Raw genomic sequence first — 17,612 nt, forward strand, 5'->3', positions numbered from 1 at the left:
GATTTACTAATAACTTATGCAAATAAAATGTAATTGTCCTCTACCTGTTGTATCGGTCTGTTATTATTGTGTTTGTATTTTTCCCAATTGTACAGCGCTGCGGAATATGTTGGCGCTTTATAAATGCCAATAATAATAATAATAATAATAATAATAATAATAATAACTGCTAACAAGAGCAGTTTCTTATTTATACAGCCTGATTTCTAACCACATTTATTGTAGTTGAAAGACACTGTAATACAAGTACTCTGGATGTAATGCTTTGTTATACACTCAGACACACTAAAGACATTAGGGTAGAAAAGAAAGTCCAAGGGATTTGGGCCCAAAATAGGTACTTTCCCTCATTAATAGGGACGATTGGGAGGTATGGTTTCTACTGAGTCCAGATAAGTACTCTGTACTCTTAGTGGGACTGTTTCATTTATAGCTGGTCTGGTGTATGTCTAGTAAGACAACAAGAGACTGAAACACGGGATATGAATATTGTTTGCAGTGCTTTGTAGACATACTGTCTTTTTTATTCTGCAACTGGTTAATTTGTGAAAATATTGCTTATGGAAATGTTTTAGGTGCAGTAGGGAGGCGAGGCAAAAGACATTTGCAACATTTATTCATAATCAGCGATTTTGTATATAGCTTTTTTTGAGGATGGTGGAGGGTGCCTTAGTATATTGTGGTGTAGGAATCAGCCCTCCATAACAAAAATGCATATCAATCCGTCAGACTGCCCTTGAACCTGGAGGGGGTCACACTGAGAGTGCTTGTTTTGTTACTGGGTCGTGGAAAGAGCCTGTCAAACACTCACAGGGTGATATCAAATGTCAATTGCCAGGGGAATCTTTTTTCCAGAACAATTTTATGTTAAAGTCCGCGTTGCACAATTATCCCAGACAAAAAAAAAATCCCTATCCTACATAAAAATGATCAAAATTACAAAACGCTGCCGGTAAATTTACCAAACCCAGCAATATCTGCTGTTAGTATGCAGCATTTTGCAGCCGAGGGGGAGAAATCAACTATTTAAACCAGCTGGTATTCTACCTTAATTTGATGGGCACCATAACCACTACATCAGCATGAGGTGCTATTAGGTTGCAAGTTTGACCAAAACTGGGTGGCTGATAGGCACCTGTAGCCAAGTCGCCTACTGCTAATGTGGACTGCGAGTCCATAGTTTCAATTCCAGTAATTTGAAAGAAAATCGAAGTGAAATTCCTCATTATGTGAAGGCTAAGGGGGAGGACATGGGGTATCAGGAAGTCCCCATATTCCAGTTAAAGCAATTTATAATCATTTGACAGAAAACCATAACCAGTACAATAAATTGTAGAGACAATGGTACTTAAAGTGTCCCTTTAAGAATATACTCAAATCATGGCTTAGTTATGTTTCAAGAACAATGCCGACCTCAACATGGTTTGATCCAATGAGCTATACTGATAAAAGGCAAGTCTTACGAAAAGTGCTGCAGTATAGCATTAGCATCACTTGGTGACTGCTTGAAATGTAGGTTTAAATGTATAAATGCAATCCAAAGTATGGGGGAATTTAAGTATATTATTATTTTTGTGCACTTTGCAAACTAATCCATTATTTCTTTGGACGCAGGAGGCAGTAACTGAAATTATAGGCATTTGGTTTCCTTATAGCCTTAAAATAGACACCAACAAAGCCTTGAAACTATGTGTCACAGCTGAACACACCTAAATGGTCTCCAATGATACCTGCAGCATGTAAATACACTTGTACAGCATTCCATACCTCGTACGTCCTACTGATGGTAAATGATCAGCACTTTCACATTTAAAAACATATACTCTGTCCACAATGGCAGGTGAAGTACACAATCAATCACTGGTATTAAAACATTTCAATTCTTTCATAGCCTAGTGTCTAACATTCTGTCACCAGAACGGTTATATGCATCTTCGTAGTGCATTTGTAAAATTTATTTATGTATTGGATTTATTTACCAATTGAAAAGCTGGATGTATTGTAGAGTTGCAGAATATGCAACCTAAGTTTTGCAATTAATTGTTCAAAAAACACTTTGGGCACCTTAAAGGAACACTATAGTCACCTAAACAACTTTAGCTCAATGAAGCAGTTTTAGTGTATAGATCATGCTTCTCAGGTTTCACTGCCCTTTAGCCCCTTAAGGACAGAGCTTCAGAAGCTTGTCTTTCACTTAATGACAACGGCATTTTTTGCTGTTTGCATTCAACTGCAATTTGCATTTTACTAATTTATTGCACCGACGCATATTATATACAGTTTTTTTAAAGGACAGAAAGGTCTTTAATTTGATTTAACATATATATACATAAATGCTTATTTATTATTAAAAAATACAGAAAAATGCAAAAAAAATGAAAAAGTTTGATTTTTTTTTTTACAGTTTTTGCAATAATAATGTGTGCACAATTATTGCAGGTTAAGGAAAGTAATTACAAATAAATTCATTTAGTTGTTCTGATTTACAGAATATATAATGTGTCTGGGATTTTAAGGTTTTTTTGGTAGTTACAGGTCACAAAGCACAAGGAGTAAAATAAACTTTTAATGTGGAGCGATTTTAGAATTTGGTATGTTTGTCTTGTAAGCTTAATAGCCATAAAAGAAAACAAAATTGCCACACAAAAGTATATATTTATATAAAGTAGACACCACAGGCTATTTACCTAAGGTTGTTTTGACACTTTCTACGTAGCCATTTTACCGCCAACCTCTGCTAAATATTGGAGTAAAATTGTATTTTGGGGGGGTTTTGGTACACAAACTTATAACAAAGAACTTCTCATGTGTATTTTGTAAAGTTGGTGTGTGCTATTCCTGTACAAATTTTTATTTTGTATTCAGTTACATCTGCTAAATAAAATGACACCCCCATTGTATGTCTTTGGCACTATTTTGTGAAGCTACAGTGCCATATAGGAGACCTGTCCTTTTCAGTATTCACAGTCGAATTTTGAGAGACGGATTTAATGAGCCTATGCTTCCATTTGGGGTATTATAGTAGTTTGACTGTTCAAAAAACCCCCACAAAGGCCTACCATTTGTAAAAGTAGACACTCCAGGGTATCTCATAAGGTGCATATTGTGCCTTAGCATGCATTTTTTACATACGGATTGCATTTTTGCTGGGCATATTTCATATGTGCCATTAAGTTCAAAAAACCCAAATTATGCTCAGCTAAGTCTTCTGAGTAAAATGACACCCCCAATGAATGTCTTTGGCACTATTTCGTGAAGCTACAGTGCCATATAGGAGACCAAGCCAAATCAGTTTTTACCGAACTTTGAATTTTGACGCTGGGCCTAGGTGCAATTTCCAAGCATCTTCGCAGGTTTTAAATTCAAACTACCCAACAAAGGCCTACCATTTCTTAAAGTAAAGTAGACACTCCAGGGTATTTCAAAAGGCATATTTTGAACCTTAGCGTGGGATCATTTTTCCACTAGCGTGTACCAAGTGTAGTGGTAATAAGCGTTTTTTTCTGCCTTTTTGACACACAAAGTGAGTTTTCACAGTATATTTTGTAAACCTTATGTGTACTACCACTGTATAATACTTCATATGTTGCTCAGCTATGTCTGCTGAGTACAAAAATACCCCCGTATGTACCTTTGCCAGGTATATGTGGACATCGGAGGGGCACATTTGGGACACAGCCATTCCATTTTTTTTCAAACTTTAAATTTTTACGCTGTGCCCATGTCCCATTTTAGAGTATTTTACCAGACTATATAATCCAAATACCCCGTAAAGCCATACCATTTCTTAAAGAAGACATCCCAGGGTATTTCAAAAGGCATATTTTGAACCTTAGCGTGGGATAATTTTTCCGCTAGCTTGTACCAGGTGTAGTGGTAATGAGCGTTATTAAATGTATTTTTGAACTTTTTAAAACGTTTTTTACTTTTTAAAACTATTTTTTAAACTTTTGTTTTGCTTATTAATTTTTTTTAAAGTTTCCTAAACTTTCGTCAAACTTTTTTTTACAGATTTAACATTTTTCGAAGCTTTTTTTTTTTTTAGCGTTAACCCCAAACTAGCAGTAATCAGCACTAACAGTAAATTCCCCATTTTCCCATAACTCCCACCCACCCCAGCTAGCAAAATATTTAATTATACAATATTTAAATTAGTTAATTAAATAAATTTAACCCCTGAGGGTTAATAAATAAATAAAAGTTAATCGTCAGGGGTTAAAAAAAATTAGATCACAGTATAATACTGTGATCTGTATTTTGATCACTGTAGGCAGTGATCGACTGGCAGGGAAGGGGTTAATTTTTATTTGGACTGGGTAAAGGGTTTATTTTTTAAAAATTTTTTTACTTAAACGTTATTAAAACTTTTTTTTTAACTTAATTTTTTTACTTTTTAAAGCTTATTTTAAAAAAAATTTTAACGTTAACCCCTAGTTAGCCTAACACTAAATCCCCCAATTCCCCACTAGTTTCCACCCTCCCCAGCTAGCTAAAATTTATAATTTTAAAATAATTAAACTAATTAATAAAATAAATTTAACCCCTGAGGGTTAAAAAAAAAAAAGAATTAACCCTCAGGGGTTAAAAAATAAATAAATCAGATCATAGTAAAATGTAATCCCTGCCAATTGATCACTGTAGTCAGTGATCAATTGGCAGGGAAGGGGTTATTTTTTTATTAAAATGGGTAAGGGGGGTGGGATTTTAATTTTACTTTATTATTTTTTAACAGGGGGCAGGATCAGCACTGATCCGTCTCCCTGCACTTCACAGTGAACCCGGAAGTGCAGGGAGGCGGAAGGTAAGTATACACAGCACATGTGCTCGTTCTGACATGCTGTCAGAGCGGGCACATGTGCTGGGACAGCCCGATCCGGTGCTCCCGGTCTGCCTCTAATACAGAGGCAGACAGGAGCACCATTAACCCCGCGATCGCCAAGATTGCGTCGATCTGGGGTTAATTTTGAGGTCCGTCACTCGTCGTTAAGGGGTTGGGAGTTAAATCACTTTGTTTATGTTTATGTAGCGCTTGTCACACCTCCCCTGACTTTGATTGACACAGCCTGCATGAAAAAAAAAAAAAACTGGTTTCACTTTCAATCAGATGTAATTTACCTTAAACAATTGTATCTTTCTCCGTAAATTGAACTTTAATCACATACAGGAGTCTCTTGCAGGGTCTAAAATGCTATTAACATAGCAGGGGATAAGGAGACCTAAATTAAACAGAACTTGCAATAAAGGAAGGATAAACTTTAGATGACTCTTTACAGGAAGTGTTTAGGAAGGCTGTGCAAGTCACATGCAGCGAGGTGTGACTAGGGTTCATAAACAAAATTATTTAACTCCTAAATGGCAGAGAATTGAGCAGTGATACTGAAGGGACATGATCTATACACCAAAACTGCTTCATTAAAGGGACACTATAGTCACCTGAACAACTTCAGCTTAATGAGGTTGTTCAGGTGAGAACTATAGCTCCCTGCAGCCTCTCTCATGTAAACACTGTATTTTCTGAGAAAATACAGTGTTTACATTGAAAGCTAGGAACACCTCCAGTTGCAGTAACTCAGCGTGAACCAGAGGGACTTCTGAGTTGATGTGTGTTTAACAGTGAGCAGCTACAGGCGGTATAGCGAGTAGGGGCAGATTATTTACTAATACTAAGTAATCTTTACTTAGTATTAGTACATTTGGCTGAAAGACCAATTTGCAGTGGAGCGATGGTGTGTGAATACAGGTATAGAGTGCTCAAAATGTTCCATTGTGCATAGTTTTTTTTCTTTTCTTAATTCACAATTTCAATGTTTTGTTAAGCAGGGACATGTTTCTATTCAGTGTCTTCATGTGTGTATTATGTGGGTGTGTGTGTGTGTGTGTGAACACAGGTGTGTGTGTGTATGTATGGAGAGTCAGTCTGCATGAATACAGCAGCATATGTAAGGAGGATCACAGAGTATGAATCAAGAGGTGTACGTGTGTAGAGGGTCAGTGTGCATACGGTAAATGCAGAGGTGTATATGTGCGGAGAGTCAATATGCTTGAATGTAGTGTGTCCAGAGTCAGTTTGTGTGAGAGAGAAGGCAAAGGTGATCTTGCATATTGTAGCGGTCTGTGTGAACAGAGGGGGTATTTGTACCCCTCATTGTCTGTAGTCATTCCAAGTATATATATATAACTATATTCCCCTCCTCTCCTCCCAAAAAAGATTGGGAGATTTCTCTCTTCTCACACTCCCATAGATAGTTTCCATTTTGTCTCCTTTCCCAGCCATCTGTAATGCTTCCAGGAGGAAAGCTTCTCCTGGCTTAATTCCAGGTGCAGCCACTTGCAACATTCCGCATTACAGATTGGCTGACTGAGGGGCAGCCAATAGGGGCTTTAGGAAGGTCCCATTCGCTGTCCATCAGTAGTGTACTGGTCTATGTAAAAGACATCAGTGAGACGAGGCCCAAAGCGGTAATCTCTATACACATACATACATATAGACTAACCCACCCAGCCCAAATTCAACACTCAAAATATTGGAGATTTAGTTACAGTTTATGATCATACATTGCATAATCCTGCCACAATGCAATGAATCGCATATTTGGCAGGTCCTACTCTAGCAACCTAATGCCCGCTCTTATGAGATTAAGCCAGGGCTCGACGTGATTTGTTGACCCATTCAGCCCCTGAGGTTGTAGGCTGCCTATGAACGAAGGCAGGCGGCCAGCTCATAAAGAGCATGGGCGTGTGAGCGGTCGGCCGGTCAGCTTAGGAAGAGAATGGGCAGGCATGCGATTGGAAAGTTCAGGTTGTGCTGGCTCGAGGCTCCTGGAGGATTTAGGCAGACGAGTAGGCATGCGAGAGAGCTGTAAGCTCCTTGCTCTGCTCCCTCACGCGTCCTCCAGTGATGCCGGGAGCCGGAATATGACGTAATTCAGGCATCACTAAACAGCACTCTAGGGAGCAGAGCAAGGAGATGACTGAAGTCCCACTGGACCACAGGAAAAGCCGAACTGTTGCAGTCACAGTGAGGAGTATGTATGTATGTGTGTGTCTGTCTGTGTGTGTGTTTTTGCTCGCCTTTTTTTCCCCACGCTGTGCTGGTCTCACCGCAGCTGGCCCTGCCTCCATGACTGCGATCATCAATCTTGATCTCAGCCAATCCAATGCTTTCCCATAGAAAAGCATTGGGAGGCTATTGCGCATGTGTGGCAAAATGCCACGCTGCGCCAAACAACATCTCCTCATAGAGATGCATTGAATCAATGCATCTCTATGGGGAACGTTCAGCACCCACATGCAGAGCGTGGATACGCTAAACTTAGGTGCTGCGCACTGTGCAGAACTCACCCAGGATGCATCTCTTGCGGCCGTCTTAGTGACCGTCACTAGAAGTGTTACAGGCAGCAATGTAAATACTGCATTTTCTCTGAAAAGGCAGTGTTTACATAGAAAAGTGTGCATGGACAGGCTATAGACACGAGAACAACTACATTAAGCCGTAGTGGTTCTGGTGACTACAGTGTCCCTTTAAGACTTATTTTTTGACATTGAAAAAACTGGCTCTAACTTTTTTTTGCTGGCTCCTAGATTTCTAAGTAAAATTATCAAGCCCTGGATTAACCCACTTACTTGGGAATCTATCCTTTTGGGACTCTGCAGTGCAAGGTTAAATAGGGCCCTGGAATGAGGTACCTGTGACAGTGTATGTATATATGTCATATACATATACACACACACACACACACACACACAGACACGTCACCTTCCCTCCCAATTAAGTATAGTCAATATTACAGTCTGAGCGGAACTTTTGTCATGTTCTGAATTTAGGGATCTAAACACAGGACATTTTAGGCAGAATATCATTATTAAATATAAAGAAAATGTCTGTTCAATGACCAGATATTCTCTGCAGCCTTGATAATTCTTTTAATCAGTTATTTGAAAATATATATTTTAATGCGAACAAAAAAAAAAAAAAAGGTCACACTAAAAACTATCGATTAAAACTGTGACAGTGAATTTATATCTCATAGCAACATTTACTGAAACAATACCAAACAGATTTTATGGGTTAATTTAAAATCTTCAGGAGTCAGTATAAGTACTATAACTATTACATGAAGCTAAAGTGCCATTCGCCTGTGGGTGCTTTTCCGAGTCCCGGGTCAAACTGTTTGACCACTGAAAACACTAATAAATAGACCCTGTGGCCAGGGCCCCCAGCATGTCTATTGAAAGTGCTACCAATGCATTGGTAATATCCGTTTCACCCATATTTGGTGGCAGTGAAGCGAAGCATGTTAAAAGCATTTATTAATTCATACTATAGCATATCACATGTTTTTTTAATGACAATTCTCCTGTAAAGTCTATCCATTTTATGTGAAGCTTTAAAGGACAACTCTAGTAAACATACTCGTTTTCCTGGCACTAGAGTGCCCTGAGGGTGCCCCCACCCTCAGGGTCCCCCTCCTGCCCGGCTCTGGAAAGGGGAAAAGGGGTAAAACATACATTTTTCCAGCGCTGGGCGGGGAGATCTCTGCCTCCGATCCTCCTCCGTTCCGCTCCGTCGGCTGAATGCGCACGCGCGGCAAGAGCTGCGCACGCATTCAGCCGGTCGCATAGGAAAGCATTTACAATGCTTTCCTATGGACGCTTGCGTGCTCTCACTGTGATTTTCACAGTGAGAATCACGCAAGCGCCTCTATTGGCTGTCAATGAGACAGCCACTAGAGGATTTGGGGGAATGCTTAACCCATTAATAAACATAGCAGTTTCTCTGAAACTGCTATGTTTATAAAAAAAAATGGGTTAACCCTAGCTGGACCTGGCACCCAGACCACTTCATTAAGCTGAAGTGGTCTGGGTGCCTAGAGTGGTCCTTTAAATTCCAAACAATGACTGATCACTTTTAATCCATTATAACAGTTTTACGTTTCCTGCTACCAACCTTAAAACACCACCCGCCTCAAACAGGGCAGGTTCCTAGGGTAATTATATGTTTATGTGTCATTAAGCACGGTGGATCTGTGAAAACGGCTTAGTCATTTATAGGTTAGGTGTCCATGTCATGCAAACTCTGTGACGCAGAGCTTCAAAACAAACTGGGTCTGATGCTCACACCAAATAAAAAAAAAAATAATAATAATAATAATTGTACTTACTTTCTTAAAGAAGTGATGATTACCTTAAAATGTATCATATTATTATCATGTTTTTGTAGAAGACTTAGAATTAATCATTGTCTGTTCATATTGATTACTCAACAGTTCTAAAATCTGCCCTGCACATTTTGTTGTACGGCTGTGAAATAAAACAATCTGAGCATTGTGGGAATCCAACGCTCAGTATTCTCAGCCATGCAACAGGACTATTCCTCACATAGTAGCTGTTGACAAGACATCACATGAGAAATGTGGCTCTGTTGCAAGTAGAATATATGTACAGACTGAAACAATAACCGTATATACTCGAGTAAGTCGACCCGAATATAAGCCAAGGAACCTAATTTTACCACAAAAACCTGGAAAATTATAATTGACTCGAGTATAAGCCTAGGGTGGGAAATGCAGCTGACTTGAGTATAAGCAGAGTGGGGCTTTTTCAGCACAAAAAAATGTGCCGGAAAACTTGGCTTATACTCTAGTATATACACGGTAATTATTTTTAATAGGGATCCATAAGAGAAGCTTTAAACAGTCTAAGGAACCATGATGGAATTCTATCCATTTGATGGAAATGAATCGAGACATATATATAGTTAATACAATGTTAAACAAAAATCTGCACACCAGTCAAGCCATAAGACTTTCTTTTCCTACAGAAATCACAAAGGGTTCTGGGTGGAGACACACACACACACACACAGCCCTGCACTCCTACTTACAGTTAGTTTACCCGGTGCTCGATAGCACACAATTGAATACATATAGAAAAGGTTATCAGCACTCCAGGGTTATTTTCAAAAATCTTCTTTAATTCAAATCGTGTCAAATCATCTATGTTTCAGTTCAAACAAACTTTCCTCAGGACAAACACAAATGCAATACCAAACCACTACCTATATGTAGCACCCCCCTTCTGTGTGAGTGGCACATGCTCTCCCGGCGCCAATGGCCAGCCCCTCACACAGAAGGTGAGTGAGTAACTAATTTGGGGTCCTATATATAAGTGGTGGTTTGGTATTGCATTTGTATATGTTTAAACAGAAACGTCGATGATTTTACATGCTTTGAATAACCGTGGAGTTCGGATAACCTTTTCTATTTGTGTGTGTGTGTACGTGTGTATGTATACATGCATACATGATGCTCGCCTTCAAGACTTCACGAGGGCTGCACCATTCCTGTGGAACTCACTTCCCTCCTCCGTTAGATGCTCACCCAGTCTCCACTCCTTAAAAAAAAAAAATCATTAAAAACCCACTTCTTCATAAAAGCGTATCAATTAAACTGTAAATATCTCCTGAATGGTTCCTCTCTTCCAACTGTCATTAGTCTAATACTATCCTTACCTTTTTGTGTCATTTTACCCCACTCCCTCTAGCATGTAAGCTCATTGAGCAGGGCCCTCAACCCCTCTGTTCCTGTGTGTCCAACTTGTCTGGTTAGAACTACATTTTTGTTCGTCCACCCACTGTAAAGCGCTGCGGAATTCGTTTGCGCTATATCAATAATAACATAATAAATAATAATAATAATAATATACAACAGTTCTCCTACATACTTTTTTATGAATGGGAAGGTACTGATTGGCTTAGATTCAGTTAAGCGCCAATCTGCGGCGCACCGGCCCAGAGGCACTCTGCGCTTCCTGTAAATCAGTTTCAAACTCTGAGATCAGCGCTGGAGGCAGCATTTAGGGTTATACTGTTCAAGAACAGTTTAACTTAGTGGTTTCCAAACTAGTCCTCAAAACACACCTATTAGTTCAGGATTCAGGGATTACCCAGTTGTGTCATGGTGTTTTTTTTTTGTTCTTGTTCCCTTTCTAAAAACAATTTGGACACAACTGGGTAATCCCTAAATCCTGGACTGATAGGCGTGTCTTGAGGATTGGTTTGGAAACCACTGGTTTAACCACTTAAGATAACAGAGAACCCGGGGTCCTCTTGAAATCATATCCGGAGACCGGAGTGTTTCTTTATGTTAGCAAAAAAAAAAGGACTTACTCAAAATGATGAACACCGTTTTCATCAAGTTTATCATGGTTTCCCGATACTTGGGATGAAATGAGGTGTGTTGAGACATTCTTGTCATCTTTCTCTTGACGTAGATGAAGATGTGCATATAAACCACCATCATGATGATAAAGGCCACTAAGTTGGATACTGCCCAAAATATTAGGTAACTCCGACTGTATAGTGGAGCCATCCTTGAACAACTGCCGATGTCACACATACAATGCCAACCAAATGATGGTATTAGACCCAACAATAAAGCTGTAATCCAAATGCAAGCAATAAGGATGCATACACGCTGGTTTGACATTGTTGTGTGGAGTTGCATGGTGAAGATTGTTTGATGTCTTTCTACTGCTATGGCCAGTAGGTTGGCAACTGAGGCTGTGAGACTGGTATCCAAAAGGCTTTGTCGAAGTAGCCAGGTTTTGACTGTGAGACTAGCTGTCCTTGGTCCAGTGTGGAACATGAGATATGTGTAGGCAACCCCAGCAAACAGATCAGCAGCCGCCAAGTTGCCCAAAAGGTAGTAGATGGGGTAGTGGAACCGCCGATTGATTATAATGGCTGTGATGACCAGAAGGTTTAACAAGAGCACAAACACACATACTATAAGTCCAAGCACTACAACCAGAGTGTCTTTAGTTCTCCATTCCTTTGTTAATTCTTTGCCACTATTGTTATAGAAGAATTCAATGCTCTCGTTATAAAAACACTGCTTCATCTTGAGAGGGTCCTTTATTCCTAGACAGAGAGATAAGTCGACATTAGTAATTACTGTGAAAGAACAAATATGGCAAAAACATATTGAGAATCAATGAAAGTATAAATCGCTCTTCTACATTCAGAAATCTCTCTCTTTAAATGTATAACCAGCCAACAACTTGCTTATACTAAAACAATGATATACCAGACTGTGGTTTTTAGTCTAGAAGAGGAACAGTAATATGATCAACCAAAAAGCTAGCAGTTCTAAAATAAGTGGCAAAACAGGAAGTATAGAAATGAACAAAGATGTAACATGAAAGAGAGGCACTTTTACATCTGCCTGTAAAAGAACGTACTTCTTTCTTTCTTCTTTGCCATCAGCGGTGAAAGAATGACTGTGACCATATAACAATACATTGCAATGCCATCACGGATTGCAGACTCTAATCCAAACCTCCACTCTCAGAGAAAAGATAGAAAATTTGGATGGTACAGTAGTGACACCTGGTTGGTCCAACTCTGGTTTTGAGCAGTAAAAGGTACCGGGGGCGGATGACTACTTTGGCAGATCAGTCATGGACCAAGGGCCCGAGTCACTCAGGGGGCCCGGGAGCACAGCCATGCTTCTCCTCAGCCAGAAGGAAGTTATGCATAGAAAGGTTGCAGGGGGCCCATAATGACTCAAAGTGCCCCTGCAGCCCATCACACTGCAAATAAATCCCCCCATTGAGTATGAGACCTGGCAGTATACCTGTTCTGACTCCTAGGTTTCCTTTCTTACTCCCTGCAGTGCGAGGATGGGAGGCGGGACAGGAAATAATATCACATTTTGTTAGAGGCATGTGGGGTAGGTGGGGTCTCAAATTAATGGGGTGGGTTAAAGAATTGAGTGAGATTGAATACAAATGTGGGGGACAGCTAAGACACATGTAGGGTGTTGGAAAATAGAAGTGTGAAGTGAAGCAGAGAAACAGCTGAGTGGGGGTGAGGGGGACAGAAGCAGATCAGATGGGTGACAAGTAGTGTTAGAGAAAGGGGAGACAAGGGGCGACCGATAAAAGAGGGAAATAATTGGAAGACACACATACTGATTGGTAAATATTGAGAGAGACAGAAAGTCGAAATGGTTGGGCAGTCCAAACAAAAACAAAACACTTGCAGAATATAAATATACCTCATTACACACATGCTGACACGGATTTCAAATGAACTCCTCATTCACAAATACACCTCTTGTTCACACACAAATACTAAATACACACACTGACAGATGTCTGATACACCCCTTATTCACACATACATATACACACCTTCATTCAGATATACACTGCTCAAACATTCACCCACAGACAATGCATACAAATCTATCCCTGCATTCATACACAGGCTTTTCACACCAATACATTCACCAACACTCTGCACACAAGTCCCACACTAAAATACACCACTGCATTAACATTCCACGAATTCCTTAAATTCTACTCTACTCACTCATAGAACAATACACTTACACATTTACACTACGTGCAAGTAAACGTCTGCATTTTATACTCTGTGGCACTACACAAATTGTACGGTAGTATTTACACACATCAACATTACATACACTACACATACACTCCTATTTTGATACAAAGAACTACCATTGTCGCAAGGTCGTAGCTATGACTGGGCCCATCAATCCAGGGAGCCAGGCTGCCCTGTCGACCCCTGCTGATACAGTGGCAGAACTACCAGCGTTGCAACTGTCGCTATAGCGACTGGGCCCTGGAGTTCTGCCTTTTAAGGGGTGCACTTACCAGGTTGGGAGCCCTCGTACAGCGCTATGGAACTTGTTGGCGCTTTATAAATACTAATTTTTACTGTTGCTTTGTACATTGCTGATTCAGTTACTGACAGTTGGGGGGGACGGGGCAGTACCGTGAAAGCTGACAGTTTGTCCGGCTCAGTCCCTGCAGAGTCTTTTTTCTATTTGGGTCCCCCCTGCCCAGCTCCTCTCCTGCTTGGTCCCCCCTGCCCATCCTTTCTCCTGCTCAGTCCCTACCCAGCCCTTCTCCTGATAGGCCAATGCAGCCTTTTTCCTGCCCAGTCTTCTGGAGCGAAAGCCGCACGCCAACACATCGAAACTAATTTCTATCTCCTCACCCTGTGTGTGAAATAGAAAGAGAGGCTTACAGGCTGCTGCTGGCGCTGCTTTCAGGTAGGGAAAATTTCAAAATATTTTTTATAGCGAGCCCGTTTGTGTCTCCTATCTCCTTGGCTTATTTCCCCAATTCAGTTATCTACTAGACAATGTAAATAAGTGTTTTCCTAACATTACCCAAAAATCTATCGCCAACTAAGTTAAAAACATTCCCTTTGCTCTAACTTATGGTAAAAAAAAAACAAAAAAAACTGAAACATAGACTCACAACCCATGTAATGAAATATTTTGAGCCACATGTGTTGCCGAACAATGATGAGCCCAGATGAATTCTGTTAGCTCTAATTTGGAATGGATTATGATTTTGCCTTGTCTTTTGAGGATACAATAGATAGAAGAGCAAATGTCAAGAAGATCAAAGATTTTGTGACAAATTACTCCAACGTGTTCACATACCAGGAAAACACAAAGTGAGCGTGCATTTAGCAGCTAAAATCATTTTTGTCATTGATGGCCAACGGCTTTGGCATTCCAGCTCCTATGTAGTCAATGATGCACCGCCAGTCTCTGAACTATGTCATAATCGGCCAATTTACAAACCCGTTCCTACACAGTTTTCTTTTAGTTTAGCCTAACTGATCAAATTAAAATATTGCAGGTGCTTTTCAGCAAACGTGCTTCTTTCAGATTTCCTGCCCAGTTATAATTCACAATGGGATAACTCCCATTATCCAGAGTCCCACAGGTCAGAATTGTGCATCAAGAGATTCTCATATTCATATATAATTCACAAGGCTGTTGCCTTCTTTTTATTTTTGCAACTACAACTCCAATAATTCTAAAAGTGTAATTTACAGCAGTATTGTGGGAGTCCAATGGTCTATGGAGTTGGCCCTAACAGACATCCTCACCTGTGGTACCCTGGGTGCTTGACCTGACTGAGAGGTTATGAGAGCTGCAACACAAAAGCCAGTCACTGCTTCTCTGCCATCATTGAGAAGTCTTCACAAAGGTTTCGCCCAATTTATACAGGCCAATCATTCATACACAAAGTTGGATCCCCTGGCTTAGACAATGTCGTGCAGCTATTCAGAATCATACAGGCACTTTACATAGAAAATAAAAGTCATATTACCAAGTCTAGTTTAAGAAAATAAAAAAGGAATAAAGATTTCTGCTTTACAGTCTCCACCAGTGCTGTGGAGTCGAAAACAATTATATGCTGGCCTATAAACTCAAAAATTAGAGGTATAATATAGTTTTAGGCCTGTATTCGCCCCATAAGTCAGTTTCCAAAATAATGTTCCGATTTATATGGTAAATTGTAATACTGTAATAGTATAGAATATTGCAGGTATATAAACGGAGTCCAAGGTTTTGTGTACTGATTTCACAGCCCTGGTCTCCATATCTACTATTCTGGAGTTCTAATCCCTTTTTAGAATGCTTACTGTGAAGGGATCTCCATAAAAAAAGGCCATATGTTATTAAACTAGATTAGGCTATGCTATCATTACATGTTATTGAAGATAGTGGGGCTTTGAAGGCAAGTTAATTAAGTCCAGCTTTTTGTCTTATTTGTAGAGGAACAGCACACTTGTAAGAGAGTTAGGAGATACTACAAACAATGTGAGGTATCTATTGAGGGGGACAAATATAATTTTATATTTTGTTTACTTAAAACCATTTTCGAATTGACCAAAAACAAAATCTGCCTAAAAGCAATAAATGTAATATCTTTTGACATAGTTGTCTGTTTCAGTCTGATTAAATAGGTTTATATTGGGTGAGCTCCAGTTATTGCGCTTTACCCAACTTTATTTTATCTGAATAACATTCAAGCAACAGGACTAAACAGAGATTAGCACCTATTTTGCAGCAATCTAATATACCGCAATCACTGGAGAGAACTGTAACGTGTGAGTAGGAGTGGAACTAGATCAACCACTGGGCCAATTTAGGCAACAGCAAGACTTCCTGGGGACCGTGCAAACAGTATGGGACCAATCACAATGGCAGGATGGGATGAACTTGCCGATTCCACTGGATTCCAAGGTGATTGTTGTACTTTTAAAATATTGCATTTAAAAAACATTTAGAATGGATCTTTTTATCCTCTCAAAACGGTATTTGGTTTTAGTAGTTTTTTTTGCGGGACAGTATCTGTTTTTGTAGACAAAACACATCTTACACCATTATGCAAAGCAAGGGTGTAATGTCAAACAGTTCATAGCAATAGTTGATTCTCATTGTCTACAAACTACTGTAATACTTTTTAAACAAGGGGCCAGTTCACTGTCCCTCAGACACTGTTGGGGGCCGCACTATAGTTTGAAAAATGTTTTTAATGAATTCCTATACATACTGAAACAGACACATAGACATATACAGACACATACTAACATACATACAGGCACACACACGCATAAGGACACGCACACATACAAACACACACATACATACTGAAATACATACACACAGACATAATGAAATACATACAGAGAGACAGACAGATACATAAATACATAATGGCATACATACATACATAATCACACTGAAATACACACACAGATATACACACACAGACATACATAATAAAATACATACACACATACGGAAATACAGACATACATACACACTGACATACATACACACACATACACACATAATGGCACTATAGACTGTAAGCTCGTTTGAGCTGGGTCCTCTTCAACCCTTCGTTTCTGTAAGTTTTCTTGTAATTGTCCTACAAGATCAAATATCCCCCCCCCCCCCCCCCCCAATAATATTGTAAAGCGCTACGGAATCTGTTGGCGCTATATAAATCGCAATAATAATAATAATAATACATACGCGGGCCGTAGTTTGAGGACCCCTGAACTAAACTATGTGGCTTGAAGGGACACTATAGGCATCCAGACCACTTAAGGTAAGGAGTCCAGCATCTTTTAATCCTCCATTGGAAAGCATTGATTCAATGATTTACTATGGGGAAGGCCTAATGCACGCGCCTTTAAGTTTAGGAAATCAGATTCATTGCATCTCTATGAAAAGAATCAGATTGTCAGAGCACTGCGATTCCTTCCAATGCTCTGTAAGTTCCCAATGTCTCTAAGAAGCATTGGATTGGACTAAGATCATCAAGGGTGATTATCTTGTAGGAGTTGGAGTGAGAGCACAGGAGACTGTCCCATTGTTGCCGTTTTTTCATTCTAAAAGGAACATAAAAATCAGTTTATTTTTAACCTGAAGGTGTTCCTTTTAAATGTATTATGCAGCAATGACATGACCTGTTCCTAAGTGGAGGTTAAACAGAGTAAGAGTATGCTCAGGATTTTATCAGGCATTCACAAAACTCTGAATTGTTGCAAATTGAAATCCAAATGGCAAACTTTAGGATTAAATAGATTTAGAAACAAACAAACATTCTCCTAAGTGACGAACTTCCCTATTTAACTGAACACCCTATGCTTCCTCTTGGTTCGGTACTTCATAATACCAAACACCGACCACCCCCCGGCTCATTAACTTCAAAGAAGCAATTAACTGAAGTGCTCTCTCTGGGTGGCAGTATAACCGAACACA

The 17,612-nt window shown here is 39.6% G+C and overlaps 1 protein-coding gene across 2 annotated transcripts in view; it reads right to left on the reverse strand.

The window, feature by feature from the left end:
- Positions 1-17,612, reverse strand: part of LPAR2 (lysophosphatidic acid receptor 2) — a 44,205-nt gene that overhangs the window by 10,071 nt on the left and 16,522 nt on the right. For both annotated transcript variants that reach the window (XM_063449205.1, XM_063449206.1), the window contains exon 2: positions 11,168-11,920. In XM_063449205.1, the coding sequence (XP_063305275.1) occupies positions 11,168-11,920 (753 nt within the window). The remainder of the gene's footprint in view (positions 1-11,167; positions 11,921-17,612) is intronic.

This window comes from Pelobates fuscus, chromosome 3 (genome assembly GCF_036172605.1).
Source record: "Pelobates fuscus isolate aPelFus1 chromosome 3, aPelFus1.pri, whole genome shotgun sequence".
Taxonomy (NCBI): domain Eukaryota; kingdom Metazoa; phylum Chordata; class Amphibia; order Anura; family Pelobatidae; genus Pelobates; species Pelobates fuscus.